Raw genomic sequence first — 19707 nt, 5'->3', positions numbered from 1 at the left:
TGTATGTTTTGGTCCCCAATAATAAATTTGGTTTTGTGAATTTCCTTGATAATAAACCAATTTGGGTATTTTCCATTTATTATTTCTTCTGGATCAGTTTTCAAGGATATCGTAATTCATGCTTGCAAATTTGAATGTGTCTTACAGGAGGATTTGTTGGTATTGAGGAAAACGGTGAAATCCTTTTTGGCTGTTTGCCAACAGTGCCTATCTAATGTTAATACTCCAGTGAAGGAACAGGTAAGAAATTATCAGTTCAGAGCTCTCAATGAAACTAACTCAAAGGTATTGAAGAACGGTTGGAAGATGTAATTTTTTCTGGCAGTTCTTAGCATATAGGTCCATCCCTAACACTTATGGGACCTGGGACAAGAGTATAAATGTCTGAATATTTAAGTTACAAAGCAAGTTAATAAACCTGTTTATGTCTTTTTACTTTGACAAGTATATTGTCATAATGACCTGGAAGGCCAGTTTCAAATTTCAAATTCTTGACTCCTAAGAATTTAATGCCAGAACTTGGAGGGTTAGGGAACTGGCCTATGTGTCTGTCCTCTTCTCTTCTCACCTTCAGTTCTTTCCCCCACCAGGAAGAACTTCTCACACATGCATGTGAACACTTCAGCCCACCTGTCCAAACTCTCAGCATCTACCCCCTCGAACAGCTGCTCCTTAACCACCTTGGGCCCTAGGAATATACACACTCAAGATGCATGTGCCTAGGGAAAAGGCCTGTGCAGGCTCTGGTAGCACTCAGGTCTGATGGGGCAAGGAAGCCCTGAGTCCCAGTACCCAGACACTGGTGTAGAAGTAGGGCTACAGGTAGGCATATCCCAATGGTCCAACAGACTCTTCATTCCTTGAGAAGGGGCGCGGCCCAAAAAGGGTCAAAGTGGAGCCCAAGGCAGTACTGTTTCTATGAAGTGATTTTGTAAACTATATAATTACCTATTCTTCTATTAGGAAATACTTTTGTATAAAACAGAATGTACCTTTTCCATACTATTTTTTATTATGATGATGGGCTAGAAAGAGAATCTAGTTAAAGGGTATAGTAGTACTTATCCTTTGCTATCTCTTCTTACCAGATAGGTTATCACAGGTCTCTTCTCTATTGAGCTATCAGCATCTAACTTAAAATAGGAACAGAGATGATCTTTGCTAAACCTTAATCTCTAAACCTTCTGAACCCTACCAGTGCTGTCTAAAATTACCTAGCTCTGGACATTTAAAGCAAAAATTCAGTGTTTCTACATTATCACCATTTGGTGATATCCAAAACTCTGGCCTCAGTAAAAAATGTATATATATTCCCCTGGATTCTCTTTATGTTTCCCTCTTTTCAAGTGGCTCTTTCTAAATATCTTTATGTATTTTATGGTTGTGCAGTCAGAGAATGAACTGCCATGGTTCTTGCTGGAGGTAGACAGCCAAGTCTATAACCGTCTTCAACTACATGCCAAAATTGTGTTTTCCCATAGAAATCAGTTTTTGGAGGAGGGTGATTGGATTGTTTTGAGGTGTCAGAGCCCTCAATTATCCCACAACAAAATCTTTCAGTTAAAATAAACTGATGACAGGGGCTGGCCCCGTGGCCGAGTGGTTAAGTTCGCGTGCTCTGCTGCAGGCGGCCCAGTGTTTCGTTAGCTCGAATCCTGGGCACAGACATGGCACTGCTCATCAGACCACGCTGAGGCAGCATCCCACATGCCACAACTAGAAGAACCCACAAGGAAGAATACACAACTATGTACCGGGGGGCTTTGGGGAGAAAAAGGAAAAAATAAAATCTTAAAAAAAATAAAATAAAAATAAACTGATGACACATTTATTTCATACCATCCATTAAATAGGGCAAATTTGGTAACAAAACTGTAAGTTTCTCTTTGGAGAAATGAATTGTAAGTTCCCTTATTTAATTAAATTTGTTGGGAAGCTTTTATGTGAATGGTCTTGAATTCAATTTCAAACCTACTGTTAGAGATCTGTTTTTTACATTAGATTTTTTAAAGAAGAATCCAAAATAGTAGCTTACAGATTTAGAATACTGCATTGTAATTTGTTGAATTGTGCAGTTTGTCTTAAGATTTATGCTTATTATTTGATTTAGCATTATATGATTGATTTCTAACCTCCATCATAAGTTATTCTATCAATTTCGTATTTCCAGAGTTGAATTTAACTCTTTTTTTTTTAAGTTCAAGTCAAAATCTCTTATCAGCTGTTTTGAGTTAATACAGCCAAGTAAGAGGAATAGATTATATTTGGGGAGAAAAGTCTTAAATATAACTAGTGTTTAATGAGAAAAAGTAATTTTGTTGTTTGGAAATTAAAACTAAGTAGTTGGAATTTAAATGCTCAAAATTTCTATTATGGTACTGTTATTGAACTGTATTTAATTTAGTATGTTTTCATTAACATTGATTTGTAGTTGTAACTGTATTTGTACAATATTTTACTGATGCATTCTCTTTGCTTTTCAGGCTTTCATGTTACTCTGTGATCTTTTGATGATTTTTAGCCACCAATTAATGACAGGTGGCAGGGAGGGCCTTCAGCCTTTGGTGTTTAATCCAGATACTGGGCTCCAGTCTGAACTCCTCAGTTTTGTGATGGATCATGTTTTCATTGACCAGGATGAGGAGAACCAGAGCATGGGTATTTGTAGCTATCATCTTGTCAATTTTGATCTTGTTTACCAACCCCAAAAGATAGAAGGAAAAATTCAAATTTAATCATTAAAAAATACTGGAATTTCTCTCTCTTAAGAAAAAAGTTAATAACAATACATTCATGTAGTTAAGAAACCAACACGAATAAAAATGTATACAGTTAAGTCTCCCTCCTTTAATACAGTCCTTAGACGGCTTTCCCTATCAGGAAGCACAGACTTCTTGATTCTTTTTCTAATGATTACGTAGTATTTCGTTGTTTAAATATAGCAGATTATAGATATTATCCATCCCCTACTGATTGATATTTGGCTAGTTTCCAATCTTCTGCTCTTATAAACTATGCTATAATGAATAATTATGTACATTTGTCATTTCCCACATGTGCAAAATGTATATGTAGGATAGATGTTGAAGTGCATTCAGGTTCACAGTTTTTCTAAAGGAAAGCATCTGAGTTGCTTTCTATTCCTGAATGATCATCATATGTTACTTAAATTAATAAAATATAACTATGAGATGTTAAGTGCTACAAGACTGTTATCAAACCTCACCAGTCAAAATTGTGCTAAGCCTGCAGAATGATAACTTAGCAAAATTAGACTGAATATAAGTAAGTGTAAATGAGTTTATCTAGAATGGGTTATTTGTGAAATAGATGACTTAAGCTCTCTAAAATAAGATTTGTGGTGTATCTGATCCCCAGTTCTGTTTTAGAAAACTTAGAACATTTTAGAAAATGCTAGACTGTGAAACAAAGTATTTTTAGAGTCATTTTAATCTTAGAAGATAAAATTTACCTGCTACTTCTCTTAAGCAGAAAGAGTTCCAACTTCTCAAAGCACTGATGCTTCACAGCAGGACCAGTTAGTAGAAAGGAAAGAGAGAAGTTGACAGTAAATTCTTTTATGAACATATACATGTGAAGAGGGGAAGAAAGAGCACTGTCTCCAAATAAGGGCAGGCCAAGATGTGAGAGGATCACTATAGAGCCTGAAACAGATGTGTTCAGTTTTATCATCTGCAGCCTTATGGAGAAAATTTTCCTAAGATTAGAAATAGACAAGCCACTGGGATCTGAGAATTTAAAAATTGAGAAAGAAACACTACTTGTTTTGAAAGTATTTAATAGGGTTTTGTTTTAAAAAATGTATATGTGTATAACATGGTTTGCAAAATATATTTTATTTCTCAGCTGATAATGTAACCATGTTTAGGACAAGTCCTGAAACCTAACTCCCCCATATATTTCCATTGCTCCCCGTATATTTTTCTAGAAGAAAACTTTTTCCCTGTGTCTTAAAAATTTCCAGAAATTTCTTCTCTGTGGAAATATATTAGCAGATAAGGAATACTGAAATAAGAAAAGACAGCATTTTTAAGGTAAACAGAGAACAGTATTATTCTGACGAAACTTATCAAGAAAAAAAACTAATCCTTATATATGGTTTGCTTTATATATGGTTATTTTACTCAGTCTTTGCTATGGCAATCTCCTAGAAGACAGGAACCTCAGTGCCTACCAAGTGTTAAATAAGTGTGTAACTAAATATAGCACCCTAAAATAATCAGTATGACTAACAGTTTTCATCCTATCTAAAACTGATTTGTACCTGTTTGTAAAGTTATAATATAAGGTTTTTTATTATGCATTGTTTTACGTTGATAAAGGGCCAAAGTTCATAACCAATTTATTTTCTGTGGTTAGAGGGTGATGAAGAAGATGAAGCTAATAAAATTGAGGCCTTACATAAAAGGAGGAATCTACTTGCTGCCTTCAGCAAACTTATCATTTATGATATTGTTGACATGCATGCAGCTGCAGACATCTTTAAACACTACATGAAGGTATAGTTTCATATTCTTATTCTCCTTCCATCTAAGTGGCAGAGAAATTTGAAATGAAAAATGAAAGGATGATGACGGAAGTTAAAATTGACAGCTTTTACCTGTGTATTGATGATCTGATATATTTAAAGTTTCTCTCTTTTATATAAGTATATGATTTTTTTATCAATCTATATACTATTATATCAATTCCATAAAGTAGGAGTGCCTCACATTTATATGAAAGAACAGTTTTTATTTTCATGAGGCCATGGACTTTCTTGATGAACATGGATGATAGCTAATCTGTCTTCCTTATGACGTTTCTTCAGATTTTTTTTATAAGTATACCTACTGTGTGTACCCTGTCACCTGCCAGGCACTAAAGTTACAAAGATTTTTAAATTTCTGCTATAAAGTGGTCTAAAGCTGGAGGTGGTCGAGTAATTAGACAGTTGCATTATACAGTATAATAGACGTATGTAGATGGGTTCCTGGAAATATAGAAAACAGATACCCAACTCTTAAGAAATATGAGGGTTAATGAAAACTGCTTAGAAGTGACTTCTGAACTAAGTCTGAGAGGATAAGCATAAATTAGTCAAGCAAAAAAGTAGTGGGAGGACTTTTAGGCAGATTGAACTTCATGTCCAAAGACACAAAGGAATAGGAGTTGTTTGGAGGAAATGCAAGTAATTTGATATAGCAACATGGATTGTTTATGAGAATGGAGCTAGAGATAAGATTCAAAGAAGGTGACAGGTTATATCTCACGTACTGTGTGACAAGGTTGGGTTTTTTTCCTGAGGGAAGTAAGGAGATGTGGAAGGGTTCTAAACCATTCTGCATATGACAGGATTTTGATAGGTACTCACCTTACTGGCTGCTCTCCTTTCTATAAGTTCCATTTTGTTCCTGACCCTTTAAAAAAACAGTGCTCAGAAATCTTTATAATACTGCCTGACAGGCACAGAGAAGAGGAAACACTTGTCAGTTTATGTGTTTTTGCCTTGTTCTCATGTCAGAGACAGTATTTTATTTTGTCCATGTTTAGAATATTTTGTGTGCCATTGATCCACTTGTGTCTTTATCCGTGTTTAGATATGGTCCAATTCTAGTTATGACATAGAAACTAATTTATGATATTTTGCTGAATAGCTGTAATATGATGATCACTGTGCTGGTAGCCGGAGATTTAAGTGAGACGTGATTTCTGCACTGAGAAGCTTACAGATAAACAAAGGAACTGAAATGTAAACATAATATAATGTAACATGCTAATAATGAATAAATCCCTATGTTTTCTGTGACATTTATATTTGAGACACTGTTCAACTTTTATATTCATTGATTACAATAACCCTGTGAAGCGGAAAATACTATCATCATTTACAGATAAGGAAATTAAGGCTCAGAGGTTAAGTAACTTTCCAAGGTCACACAACTATTAAAGTAGCAAAAATTGGGATTTGATTTTAGGTTTGTGTAGCTTCAAAGCTTAGCTCTTTGCACTGGACCATAAAGCCTCAGCATGGTTATTGTAGTGATAGATGAACAAATTACGAAGCAAGCACAACATGTAGAGAGAGACTTGAGTGAGAGGAATTAGAGAAAGCTTCCTAAAGTACTATAATGTCTAAACAGGGTTTGGATATATGAATATGAGCCAACCATGGTTTTTCCTTGTCATCACTTAACAATACTGCATTGGTTTCAAGAAGTGAGCCTTCTCCAAAGTTTTTATCATCCTTAGCAATTCTTGCATGCCTCTGCTGTTTATAGGCTTTAATCTTTTTGTGAGTATTCTAATAGGTATTTGCTACTCTTTGTTATATATCCCTGGCTGTTTGGCTTTTGCCCCACTTCTCTATGTGATCATTACAATTCTGAATTTATTAGAGATCTGCCTGCTGAACCACTTTAGTGTCTTAATATATATTGCTCTTTTTTTCTTCACTAGGATAATTTTTAGTTGCACTGAAAGGATGATTCTTTTGCGCTATTTTCCTTTTGCACCTCATATTGTGGAAGCACACCCATCTTTTTCAAGATTACAAAAACCCAACTGCCAAGCTAATATACTCACTTCTTCACATAGGTTTTAGGTTTTAGGCTTTGGCTTTGAAATAACATCTAGGTTTAATGGTTTCAAATAAAGCTTTTCCTAATTATGTACTCAGAAGGAAAATTCTTTAAATCCTGTGTGAAAAAAACTAAATTATAAAGAAATTAAATTTTTCTCGGTCACTATTGAAGATGTCAATATTTTTATTTTTCTTATTATAATAGTAAAATATAGACATGTTAGGGGAGAAAATGAAACAGTATACAAAACTATTAAATGAAAAGTCTGCTACCCTAATCTGCACATCCCCCTTATTTAGGCCCACTCCCCCGAGGTAAGCAATTTTAACTGTTTTGGTTTTAGTTCTTCAGGAAGTTTCTACCAAAGTTCTGTTTCTTAATTTGTCACCCTTTAAATGATGTCTACGGAATCCATGTTATAAAGAATGAGGAATTTTGCTGACCTGTATCACTTCCTCTCCTCTTGGAACTCCTAGTTTTTTAAGTCTTACTATTATTATTTCATAATCTTAAATATAAAATGTGTATTCCTTTAACTTTAGACTATATCTTCTAACTCTCACTATATTTATGATGGAGAAATTAAAGGCCTCTATACTCACCTTTCCATTTCTTTCACCAGCCCCTTCTCTATCTCATGAAATTTCAATAATTTTGAAGCTGTGTGTTCTTTCTTTTTCTCACAGTATTACAATGACTATGGTGATATTATTAAGGAAACACTGAGTAAAACCAGGCAGATTGATAAAATTCAGTGTGCCAAGACCCTCATTCTCAGTTTACAGCAGGTAAGAAATTTGAAAGAAAAGAGATAAAGAGTAGAATTAGTATTATTGAGCACTTCCATGTGCTTAATATCTGCTAGATACCTTACCTCATTTAAATTAGGTCATTATAACAGCACATTACTATGGATGCTTTCTGGTACAAAGATGTGTTTATGTGTCTTTTCTTTTGGAAGATAATCCTATAATTCACATTTCAAATAGATGAAATCCTAAGGTGATCTATTCTTGGACCAGATGAAATGCTCAATTGAACATTTAAAAAGTAATCATTTAAAAAGAAAAGCATCAGGGGCTGTCCCAGTGGAGCAGTGGTTAAGTTCGTGCGCTCCAATTCAGTGAGCCAGCGTTCGCAGGTTCAGATCCCTGCTGTGGACCTAGACACCCTCATCAAGCCGTGCTGTGGCAGTGTCTCACATACAAAATAGAGGAAGATGGGCACAGATGTTAGCTCAGGGCCAATCCTCCTCACCAAAAAGAAAGAAAAACATCAAAATACACTTTTAAAGTATTTAATGAGGAAGAGGCAACAGTAATATCCAAATAAGAAAATATGTCATATATATAGGATAAATAAGATTCCTAGTAAATGCCTAGTAAATTATTATAGAGATTGGAGTTGGGGGGGGGGGTCAGCTGTAGGTATGTATGTATATATTTAGTCTATGATAAAAGTCTCATTTCAAATCAGTGGGGAATGATTGAGCCTATTCAATAAATGATGATGGGTCAGTTGACTGTGTATTTGGAAAAATAGCTGTTTATAGCCCTATCATGTACCCAAAATAACTACTAGGTAAATTATATATAAATATTAAAAATTAAAACTTTGAGGGCCAGCCCCATGGCATAGTGGTTGAGTTCGGTGTGGTCTGCTTCAGCAGCCTGGGTTCACAGGTTTGGATCCCGGGCAGAGACCTACGCACTTGGCAGCCATGTTGTGGTGGCAACCCACGTACAATATAGAGGAAGACTGGCACAGATGTTAGCTCAGGATGAATCTTCCTCTGCAAAAAAAAAAAAATTTAAAGTTTATAAGAGAATATTTTTATATCCTGGAGTAGGGAAGTTCTTTCTGAGGAAAAAAGCCACAAAGTGAAAAAAAATGATGATATATATAAACTTAAATAGATCTATACTTCACCCAGCACTCTGAACAAAGTTAAAAAATACATGACAGATGGGGGAAGAAATTTTCAATCATACATAATAAATTCTACAAATCAATAAAAGACATAAATTCCACATAAAATTAGGCAAAGAATATGAAAAGTCACTCTTCAGAAAAGGAAATCTAGGGGCCAGGCCCGTGGCCGAGTGGTTAAGTTCTCGCTCTCCGCTTCAGTGGCCCAGGGTTTCGCCAATTCGAATCCTGGGCGCAGACATGGCACCGCTCATCAAGCCACGCTGAGGCAGCATCCCTCATGCCACAGCTAGAAGGACGCACAACTATGTACCGGGGGGCTTTGGGGAGACAAAGGAAAAATAAAAATAATTAATTAAAAGAAAAAGGAAAGGAAAGTTTAAAAACCAATAAACATGAAAAAAAGCATAACTTCATTAATAGCTAATGAAGTACAAATTGCAAGAAGATATTTTTCGTTGCTGAACAGATTGGTGTGAATTAAAATGATTGATAATACCAATGATTGATAAAGATGGGGAGAAAAAAGTCTTGTGTGAAGGAAATTGCTCTTGCCTTCTTAGAATATAATTTTGTGCTGTATTTCGAAGTTTAAGACAGATATTCCCCTTAAACTAGTATTTTTGCTATTAGATATCTACAGTCATACATCACTTCACAAAGAGGATATATTCTGAGAAATGCATCGTTAGGCAATTTCATCGTTGTGCGAACTGCATAGAGTGCACTTACACAAACCTAGAAGGTATAGCCTACTACACACCTAGGCTATATGGTACTAATCTTCTGGGGCCACCGTCATATATGCGGTCCATTACTGACTGAAACATCATTATGTGGCGCATGACTATATAGATGCAGTGCAGATGTGCAAAAAGATATATGTGTGAAAGATACTTCCTTGTAGTAATCTCTGTAGTATTGAAAAGTTGGAATTAATCTAAATGTCCATCAACAGAAAAATGGTTAAATAAACTGATACTCTGAAGTAGCTAAAAGATTTTTAAAACAAAATATTACGTGAAAAATAGCAAGTTTCAGGACAAATTATGTAGTACAATACCATTTATGTAAAAGTTAAAACTTTGTATATGTAATGTATTAATGTTTCTAAACTGGTCTAGAAAACTTTCAAACTTTAATATTGATCACCTTTAGAGAGAAGAATGATATTTAGTGGGAAAGATAAAGGAGAACTTTTACTTTGATCTTCCTTGAATTTTGTACAATGAAATACGTTCTTTGTATTGTAAATTTTAAGGCTATTGTGTACAGCTATCTGTGAAAACATTTTAAAGTTTAAGAATTTATAAACAATTATCTGCAAATAAATTTGAAAATCTCTGGAAAAACTGCTGTTTCCAGTCATGGCACAGTAAGTAGTTCAGGCCAGTCTATTGCTGAAGAAAACTAAAAAGATAGACAACATAATTAATAGAAGAACACAAGAGCTATTTCAATTTAATGGTGTGATTAGAGTGAATTGAGAGAGTAGGGGGTGAGAAATTGAAGAAAACACATGTAAACAATACCGTGCAGGATTTTTGCCATAAAGAGACTCAGAAAAATGGGCTGGTAGCTGGCAGAGGAGATTGGAGTTAGGAAGTTAGGGGGTTTTGGGTTTTTTTAAGATGTATACATCTAAGTAGAGAGGGAACAGTTGACGCAGGAGAGAGCAGTAAGCTTGGGAGCAAAACCACTTAGTAGGTAAAAGGGAATGAGATCCAGTATGTAAGGAGGGAGAGGCTTTAAATGAAAGCCTGGCCTATTCGTCTCTCATAATAGTGGGGGAGGCAGATGTGTACCGATACAGTTAAGTTTCTAACTTTGGTGGTAAAATGATGATTGCTTTTATATTCTTTGGTACTCCAGGGTTTTCTTTTTATTGTTATTTTGATACAATATATATAAAATATATGTAATTTAGAAAGCCCCTCCACTCAGCTTAAGAACTTTTCATATATTTTGTTATTGGGTGGGAAAAATCATAGCCCCTACATCCAAATGGTCATCTTGTATATAATGTTCTTGTCTTAGATATAATAAGTGAAAAAACAAAAGTTCTGAAGCCTATATTTCATATATTGCCATTCCTGTGAAAACAACAACAAAAAGAATAATAGATGTTTATAAATGTATAGTATATGTCTGTAAACATATTTCCTTTTCCCAACCCAAAATGCATTATTTTTTTATTAAAAATAAATTCCTGGGGCCATCCCAGTGGCATAGTGGTTAAGTTCACACACTCCACTTCGGTGGCCCAAGGTTCATGGGTTCAGATCCCAGGCGCAGACCTACACACCACTCATCAAGCCATGCTGTGGTGGCATCCCACATACAAAATAGAGGAAGATTGCCACAGATGTTAGCTCAGGACTGATCTTTCTCACGAATCAATCAATTAATCAATCAGTAATCTTCCTCACCATTGAATGAGTAAATAGATAGATAGGCTGTTTGCATTTAATCATACAATTAGTATGAAAATGAGCTGAAGAAACTAGTAGATGATGTGAAGAAGGAGAACAGTGTGGCTACAGTTAAGTGCAAGGAGGGAAATATATATTTTTATCATATGCCTTTTAAATATTTTTAAATTATATTGCTTATTCAAAAAATAAATAAATATTTCTTAGCTGTAGGCTTTTTCCTCTTTTTTCTTTCTACCAGTTGTTTAATGAACTTGTTCAAGAGCAAGGTCCCAACCTAGATAGGACATCTGCCCATGTCAGTGGCATTAAAGAACTGGCACGTCGCTTTGCCCTTACATTTGGACTGGACCAAATCAAGACACGAGAAGCAGTTGCCACACTTCACAAGTGAGTGAGCTAAATAAACACTTTCTGTTATGCAGAATCTGGTTTACTGGAATAAATGAAATAATTGTTATTGGACCCATTTTTAAAGTGACAAATGGTAGAATTTTCAAGGCATAAGAACTTTAGAGATTGTCTAGTCTAATGATTCTCAACTAGGGGGGCATTTTTAATTTGAAAAAAATGTATTTAAGCTGCCCATTTTTTCATCTTATGAAGTATAAGAAAATAAAGTTTAATAAAATATTCTTGTCTGGTCTATCAGAGAGTGTGAAAATGTTGTAGGAGACATGAGTTTAAAAACTGTGTAGTACTGATTTGGTCAACCTCATTTCATAACTGAAAACTGAAGGACAGAAAACTTTTAAGTACCTTACAAACACTGATATAGCTACTTGATACCATGACCAACTCTAATAACCCAATTTTCTGGCAATCTAATTATCTTTCCAGGGTATTCTCTTACCCCTAAAAGATACACATAGTAATTTAATTCTGTAGCTGTTTATTTTTTTTTTATTATTTTTCACAACTTGCAGTTTTCTACTGTAAATAACAATTAAATATTATAATGCAAATATGTCATACCAATTGACATTATTTTACCATTTGAATTTGTCAGATTTTACTACCTTTAGTGATGATTTTGCTGTCTTCCCAACTGTTTTTGAAATTCTAGCCCATTGAGAGAACCACCATAGCTATCCGGAAAAATAAGATGATATTTTCTTTTACTTCAGGGATGGCATAGAATTTGCCTTTAAATACCAAAATCAGAAAGGGCAAGAATATCCACCTCCTAATCTGGCTTTCCTGGAAGTACTAAGTGAATTTTCTTCTAAACTTCTTCGACAGGACAAAAAGACTGTGTAAGTTGCACATTGCAAGAAATGTGGCTGTTATCATGACATCGTTGTAACTTTGTGTTTATTTTTTGAAGAAATTTTAATCACCTAGATATAATTACTGTTGATAACTTAAGCTCTGTTTGTTTGTTTTAAGGAACTGTAGTTTTCTTTCAAGCTTTTATTTATAATTGTTCTTTCACTGCTTACCTTTCAGTACGCTAGAATTTGTAAGATTAAATTAAGCAAGTGGAAATGATTTCTTATTCTGCAAAGATTTATGAACGTTGGCTTGGCCATTGTATAACCCTTTTTTCTTTTTATATTAATTATATTTTAGTTTTACTTTTTAACTTGTTTCAAGAAGATTGATTTTTTTTCTATTTTCTAGTTTTTATGATAGTTTAAAGAAATAATATAGGCAATTTTCAAAAAGATTTTGATGGGATAAGTCTTATTTAGAACAAACTAAAAAACTTTTTAAGAGCATGATTCTCTAATGGATCCCAAATTTCATAGATTGATAGGAATGTGAGTCAATTAATAACGTAATAAATGAACAGAAAATTGGAGGGACAGTTAAAGTTTGTATGAATATGAGTGATAGTTCTAAGGAAAGATGTTGGCTTCATGTTGGTCAGAAAATATTTATTAAGCTCCTAATATGGTCAGGTACTGTTGTATAGCTTTTGTTCTGATATGGCCGGGCAGTGAACAATACAAAGTTTCTGCCCTTAGAAAGCTTATATTCTAATACAGGGAGACAAAACATAAACATACAAACAAACAAGAGTTTCAGGCACTGAAATAGGATAATATGATAGAGAATCAGTGGTGTTGGGTATTGGTGGGCATGGAGTGGTTTGAAAACCTTTTTTAATGTAGGCATTTTCAAGTATACATTTTCCTTTAAGCACTACTTTAGCTGCATTTTGTAAGTTTTCATTTATCTCAAAGTATTTTGTCATTTCCCCATGTGATTTCTTCTTTAATCTGTTGTTTATTTAGGAGTACTTTAATTTCCACATATTTATGAATTTCCAAATTTCCCTTTTGTTGTTGTTTTCTAATTTCATTCCATTGTTGTTAGAGAACATGCTTTATATGTTTTTTTGAAACCTTTTAAATTTATTGAGGCTCGTTTTATCGACCAACATATGATCTATTGTGGAGAATGCTCCGTGTATACTTGAGGAGAATGTGTATTCTTCTGCTGTTATTGAGTGGAGTTTTGTTCTGTAGATGTCTGTTAGATCCAGTTGGCTTATAGATTTGTTTATAGTGTTGTTCAAGTCTTTTTTTTTTTATTTTTATTTTTTTGAGGAAGGTTAGCCCTTAGCTAACACCTGCCACCAGTCCTCCTCTTTGTTGCTGAGGAAGACAGTCCCTGAGCTGACATCCGTGCCTGTTTGCCCCTACTTTGTATGTGGGATGCCTGCCAAAGCATGGCTTGACAAGTAGTGCATAGGTCCACACCTGAGATCTGAACTGGCGAACCAAGGGCTGCCGAAGCTGAATGTACAAACCAACTGCTGCGCCACTGGGCTGGCCCTGTTCAAGTCTTCTATTTCCTTGTTGATCTTTTCTGTGGTTGTTCTGTCCTACTGAAAGTGGAATGTAGAAATCTCTATTATTCTTGAATTATTATTTCTCTTTTCCTTTTTTTTTTTAAAGATTGGCACCTGAGCTAACAACTGTTGCCAATCTTTTTTTTTTTTTCCCTGCATTATCTCCCCATATCCCCCTTGGTACATAGTTGCATATCCCACCTGCAGGTCCCTCTAGTTGTGGCATGCAGGATGCTGCCTCAAGGTGGCCTGACAAGCGATGCCATGTCTGCCCAGGATCCGAACTGGCGAAACCCTGGGCCGCCACAGCAGAGTTCATCAACTTAACCACTCGGCCACAGAGCTGGCCCCTATTTCTCTTTTTATTTATTTTTTATTATTTTTATTTTTTTATTGAGTTAACGATAGGTTTCAATCTTGTGAAATTTCAGTTGTACATTATTGTCTGTCAGTCGTGTTGTAGGTGCAACCCTTCACCCTTTGTGCCCACCCCCCACCCCACATTTCCCCTGGTAGCCACTAATCTGTTCTCTTTGTCCACATGTTTAAATTCCTCATATGAGTGGAGTCATACAAAGATTGTCCTTCTCTATCTGGCTTATTTCACTTAACATAATTCCCTCAAAGTCCATCCATGTTGTTGCAAATGAGACGATTTTTTTTCTTTTTTATGGCTAAGTAGTATTCCATTGTATGTATATACATCTTTTTTATCCAGTCATATGTTGATGGACACTTAGGTTGCTTCCACGTCTTGGCTATTGTAAATAATGCTGCAATGAACATAGATGTGCATGGGACTTTTGGAATTGCTGATTTCAGGTTCTTTGGATAGATACCCAGTAGTGGGATAGCTGGATCGTATGGTAGTTCTATTTTTAATTTTTGAGGAATCTCCATACTGTTTTCCATACTGGCTGCACCAGTTTGCATTCCCACCAGCAGTGTATGAGGGTTCCTTTTTCTCCACAACCTCTCCAACATTTGTTACTGTTTGTTTCAGTTATTTTTGTCATTCTAATGGGTGTAAGGTGATATCTTAGTTTAGTTTTGATTTGCATTTCCCTCATGCACAGCAATGATGAACATCTTTTCATGTGCCTATTGGCCATCCATATATCTTCTTTGGAGAAATGTCTGTTCATTTCTCCCGCCCATTTTATGATCGAGTTGTGTGATTTTTTTGTTGTTGAGTTGTGTGAGTTCTTTATATATTATGGATATTAAGCCTTTGTCGGATGTATTACTTACAAATATTTTTTCCCGGTTAGTGGGTTGTTTTTTTGTTTCAATCCTGTTTTCATTTGCCTTGAAGAAGCTCTTTAATCTGATGAAGTCCCATTTGTTTATTCTTTCCATTGTTTCCCTTGTCTGAGAAGACATGGTGTCCGAAAAGATCCTTTCAATACTGATGTTGAAAAGTGTACTGCCTACATTTTCTTCTAGAAGCCTTACGGTTTCATATCTCAGGTTTAGATCTTTGATCCATTTTGAGTTTATTTTGGTGAATGGTGAAAAAGAATGGTCAATTTTCATTCTTTTACATGTGGCTTTCCAGTTTTCCCAGCACCATTTGTTGAAAAGACTTCCTTTTCTCCATTGTACACCCTCAGCTCCCTTGTTGAAGATTAGCTGTCCATAGATGTGTGGTTTTATTTCTGGGCTTTCAGTTCTGTTCCATTGATCTGTGCACCTGTTTTTGTACCAGTACCATGCTGTTTGATTACTGTTGCTTTGTAGTATGTTTTGAAGTCAGGGGTTGTGATGCCTCCAGCTGTGTTCTTTCTTCTCAGGATTGCTTTAGCAATTTGTGGTCTTTTGTTGCCCCATATGAATTTTAGGATTCTTTGTTCTAATTCTGTAAAGAATGTCATTGGGATTCTGATTGGGATGGTGTTGAATCTGTAGATTGCTTTAGGTAAAATGGACATTTTAACTATGTTTATTCTTCCAATCCATGTACGTGGAATATCTTTCCATCTCTTTATGTCGTCATCCATTTCTTTCAGAAAAGCCTTGTAATTTTCATTGTATAAGTCTTTCTCTTCCTTAGTTAAATTCACCCCGAGGTATTTTATTCTTTTTGTTGTGATTGTGAATGGTATTGTGTTCTTGAGTTCTTTTTCTGTTAGTTCGTTATTAGAGTATAGAAATGCTACTGATTTATGTAAATTGATTTTATACCCTGCAACTTTGCTGTAGTTGTTGATTACTTCTAAAGATTTTCCAGTGGATTCTTTGGGGTTTTCTCTATATATGATCATGTCATCTGCAAACAGCGAGAGTTTCGCTTCTTCCCTCCTTATTTGGATTCCTTTGATTCCTTCTTCTTGCCTAATTGCTCTGGCCAGAACCTCCAGTACTGTGTTAAATAAGAGTGGTGGTAGAAGGCATCCTTGTCTCATTCCTGTTTTCAGGGGGATGGTGCTCATTTTTGCACATTGAGTATGATGTTGGCTGTAGGTTTGTCATATATGGCCTTTGTTATGTTGAGGTACTTCCCTTCTATCCCCATTTTCTTCAGAGTTTTTATCATAAATGGCTGTTGGATCTTGTCAAATGCTTTCCCTGCATCTATTGAGATGATCATGTGGTTTTTATTCCTCTGTTTGTTGGTGTGGTGTATCATGTTGATTGATTTGTGGATGTTGAACCATCCCTGTGTCCCTGGTATGAATCCCACTTGATCATGATGTATGATCCTTTTGATGAGTTGCTGTATTCGGGTTGCCAAAATTTTGTTGAGAATTTTTGCATCTATGTTCCTCAGTGATATTGGCCTGTAGTTCTCCTTTTTCTTGCTGTCCATGTCAGGCTTTGGTATGAGCGTGATGTTGACCTTGTAGAATGTGTTAGGAAGTGTTCCATCCTCGCTAATATTTTGGAATTACTTGAAAAGGTTAGGTATTAAATCCTCTCTGAAAGTTTGGTAGAATTCCCCAGGCAAGCCATCTGGTCCTGGGGTTTTATTGTTTGGGATGCTTCTGATGGCTGTTTCAATCTCTTTCCTTGTGATTGGTCTGTTGAAATTGTCTGCTTCTTCTTGACTAAGCTTTGGGGGATTGTAGGAGTCCAAGAATTTATCCATTTCTTCTAGGTTATCCATTTTGCTGGCATATAGTTTTTCATAGTATTCTCTTATAATCCGTTGTATTTCTGCAGGGTCTGTTGTTATTTCTCCTCTTTCATTTCCGATTTTGTTTATTTGAGCTTTCTCTTTTTTTCTTTGTAAGTCTGGCTAGGGGTTTGTCACTTTTATTTATCTTCTCAAAGAACCAGCTCTTTGTTTCATTGATCCTTTCTACTGCCTTTTTAGTTTCAATAGCATTTATTTCTGCTCTGATTTTTATTATTTCTCTCCTTCTGCTGACTTTGGGCTTTGTTTCTTCTTCTTTCTCTAATTCAGTTAGGTGTAGTTTAAGATTGCTTATTTGGGATTTTTCTTGTTTGTTAAGATGTGCCTGTATTGCGATGAATTTCCCTCCTAATACAGTTTTTGCTGTGTCCCATATGAGTTGGTATGGCATGTTATCATTCTCATTTGTCTCCAGGTATTTTTTTATTTCTTCTTTAATTTCTTCAGTGATCCATTGCTTGTTCAATAGCATATTGTTTAGTCTTCGCATCCCTGTGCCTTTCTCAGCTTTTTTCTTGTAATTAATTTCTAGCTTTATAGCATTATGATCGGAGAAGATGCTTGTTATTATTTCAAGTTTTTTTACATTTGTAGAGGCTTGCCCTGTTTCCCAGCATATGGTCTGTCCTTGAGAATGTCCCATGCGCACTTGAGAAGAATGTGTATTGTGCTGTTTTTGGGTGAAGTGTTCTATATATGTCTATTAAGCCCAACTGTTTTAGCTTTTCGTTTAGCTCCACTGTTTCTTTGTTGATTTTCTGTCTGGATGATCTGTCCGTTGATGTGAGTGGGGTGTTGAGGTCCCCTACTATTATTGTGTTATTTTTGATATTTTGTTTTAGGTTTGTTAATAGTTGCTTTATGAACTTTGGTGCTCCTGTGTTGGTTGCATAGATATTTATAAGCCTTATTTCTTCTTGATGAAGTGTGTCTTTGGTCATTATATATTGGCCCTCTATGTCTCTCTTTATCTGCTTTATCTTGAAGTCTCTTTTGTCTCATAGAAGTATTGCGACACCTGCTTTCTTCTGTTTGCTATTAGCTTGTAGTATTGTCTTCCACCCCTTCACTGTGAGCCTGTGTTTGTCCTTGGAGCTGAGGTGTGTTTCCTGGAGGCAACAAATTGTTGGATCTCGTTCTTTAATCCATTTTGCCACTCTTTGTCTTTTTATTGGAGAGTTCAATCTGTTTACATTGAGGGTGAGTATTGATTCATGAGGGCTTAATGCTGTCATTCTGTGGCTCATTTTCCGGTTTTCCTGTGTTTCCTTTGTTTCTCGTCCTCTGTGTTTTAGCCTACCCATTGACTTCTGCAATTTCTTATGCTGGGTTTCTTAGATTTTTCCTTATTTACGTTTTGTGTCTCTGTTCTGTTTTTTAGTTTAGTGGCTACCCTGAAGTTTGTATTCAGAATCTTGTGTATAACATAGTCCATTTTCTGGTGGTCTATTACTTCCTTGGCCTAGACTGTTTCAGTTCCTTCCCTCCTCCCCTCCTAAATTATTATTTTCATCTCTTATTCCAACTTGTGTTGTGACTTTGTGGTTAGAGTGGTAAGATTGTCTTTGCTTTGGTGATTTACTTCCCTTTATCCTAATGCTACAGTTGAGTATTTGCTATCCTATTCAGATTCTATCTATTTGTCTCCCTACTCTGTGTTTTGTGACCCATTTCTCCCTTTTTTTCTTATTTCAGGTATGAGAGCCTTCTTGAGGCTTTCTTGTAGTGGTGGTCTTGTGACTACGAAGTGCCTTAGCTTTGCTTGTCTGGAAAAGATTTAATTTCTCCCTCATATCTGAAGGATATTTTTGCTGGATAGAGTATTCTTGGCTGAAGATTTTTATCCTTTAAAGTTTTGAATATGTCCCTCCAGTCTCTCCTAGCTTGTAAGGTTTCTGTAGAGAAATCCGCTGAAAGTCTGATAGGGGTTCCTTTTTTGATTATTTTTTTCTGCCTTGCTGCCCTCAGTAGTCTTTCTTTGTCTTTCATTTTTGCCATTTTTACTCGTATATGCCTTGCAGTATGTCCTTTTACATTGACAAATCTAGGAGATCTGAAAGCCTCTTCCCACACACATTTCTCTCTCAATCCCTAGATTTGGGAAGTTCTCTTCTATTATTTCGTTGAGTACACTTTCTGCTCCATTTTCCTTTTCCATGCCTTTAGGAATGCCAATTATTCTTAAGTTGCATTTTCTCATTGAGTCAGCTATTTCTCGGAGATTTTCTTCAGTTTTTTTAAATTCTTAGTTCTCTTTCTTCCTCTGTCTGGAGCCATTCAGCCTTCAGCCTTTGTGTCTTCGATTATGCTAATTTTCTCCTCTATGGTGTCTAAATAGGCATTTAGGGAATCCGTATTCTGTCTTATCTGATCCATTGTATTTTTCATCTCTAGTATTTCTGATTGATTCTTCTTTATAGTTTCTATCCCTTTTGTCAAGTAACTCCAGAACTCATTGACCTGTTTCTCTATGTTTCCCTTTACCTCATTGAGTATTTTGATGATAGTTAGTTATTTTGAACTCATCTTCACTTAGTTTCCAAGTTCTCAGGACATACTTCTGTATTTTTACTGTTTTTCCTTTTGGACTGGAGCTTTTATAAATTGCTGGATGGTGGAGGAGCGGTTTTTGCGCATGATGCTATTATTCTGTTGCAGTTACAGCCTGTCGCCACTGGATGGGGGTCGATAGCTGTGCATTCTGAGCTCTCCGCCTTCAGCCGTGATGGCACCACGCAGCACGGGTTGGGGGAGGAGGGGCACTTTCTCTCGTGCCCCGACCTAGATTCAGATCAGCTCTGGCTCTCTGGTCTCCCAGGGCCCTGG

General features: G+C 35.8%; 1 protein-coding gene across 6 annotated transcripts in view; it reads left to right on the top strand.

Annotated features, from left to right (window-relative positions):
* The window catches only part of STAG1 (STAG1 cohesin complex component), a 363800-nt gene that overhangs the window by 323791 nt on the left and 20302 nt on the right, over positions 1-19707 (top strand). For all 6 annotated transcript variants that reach the window (XM_070576138.1, XM_070576137.1, XM_070576141.1 and 3 more), the window contains 6 exons: positions 148-240; positions 2484-2658; positions 4381-4520; positions 7271-7372; positions 11187-11335; positions 12073-12201. In XM_070576138.1, the coding sequence (XP_070432239.1) occupies positions 148-240; positions 2484-2658; positions 4381-4520; positions 7271-7372; positions 11187-11335; positions 12073-12201 (788 nt within the window). The remainder of the gene's footprint in view (positions 1-147; positions 241-2483; positions 2659-4380; positions 4521-7270; positions 7373-11186; positions 11336-12072; positions 12202-19707) is intronic.

The sequence above is a fragment of the Equus przewalskii genome, chromosome 15, assembly GCF_037783145.1.
Source record: "Equus przewalskii isolate Varuska chromosome 15, EquPr2, whole genome shotgun sequence".
NCBI lineage: Eukaryota > Metazoa > Chordata > Mammalia > Perissodactyla > Equidae > Equus > Equus przewalskii.
The sequence above is the reverse complement of the archived record's forward strand: the minus strand, read 5'-3'. Positions and strand labels throughout refer to the sequence as shown.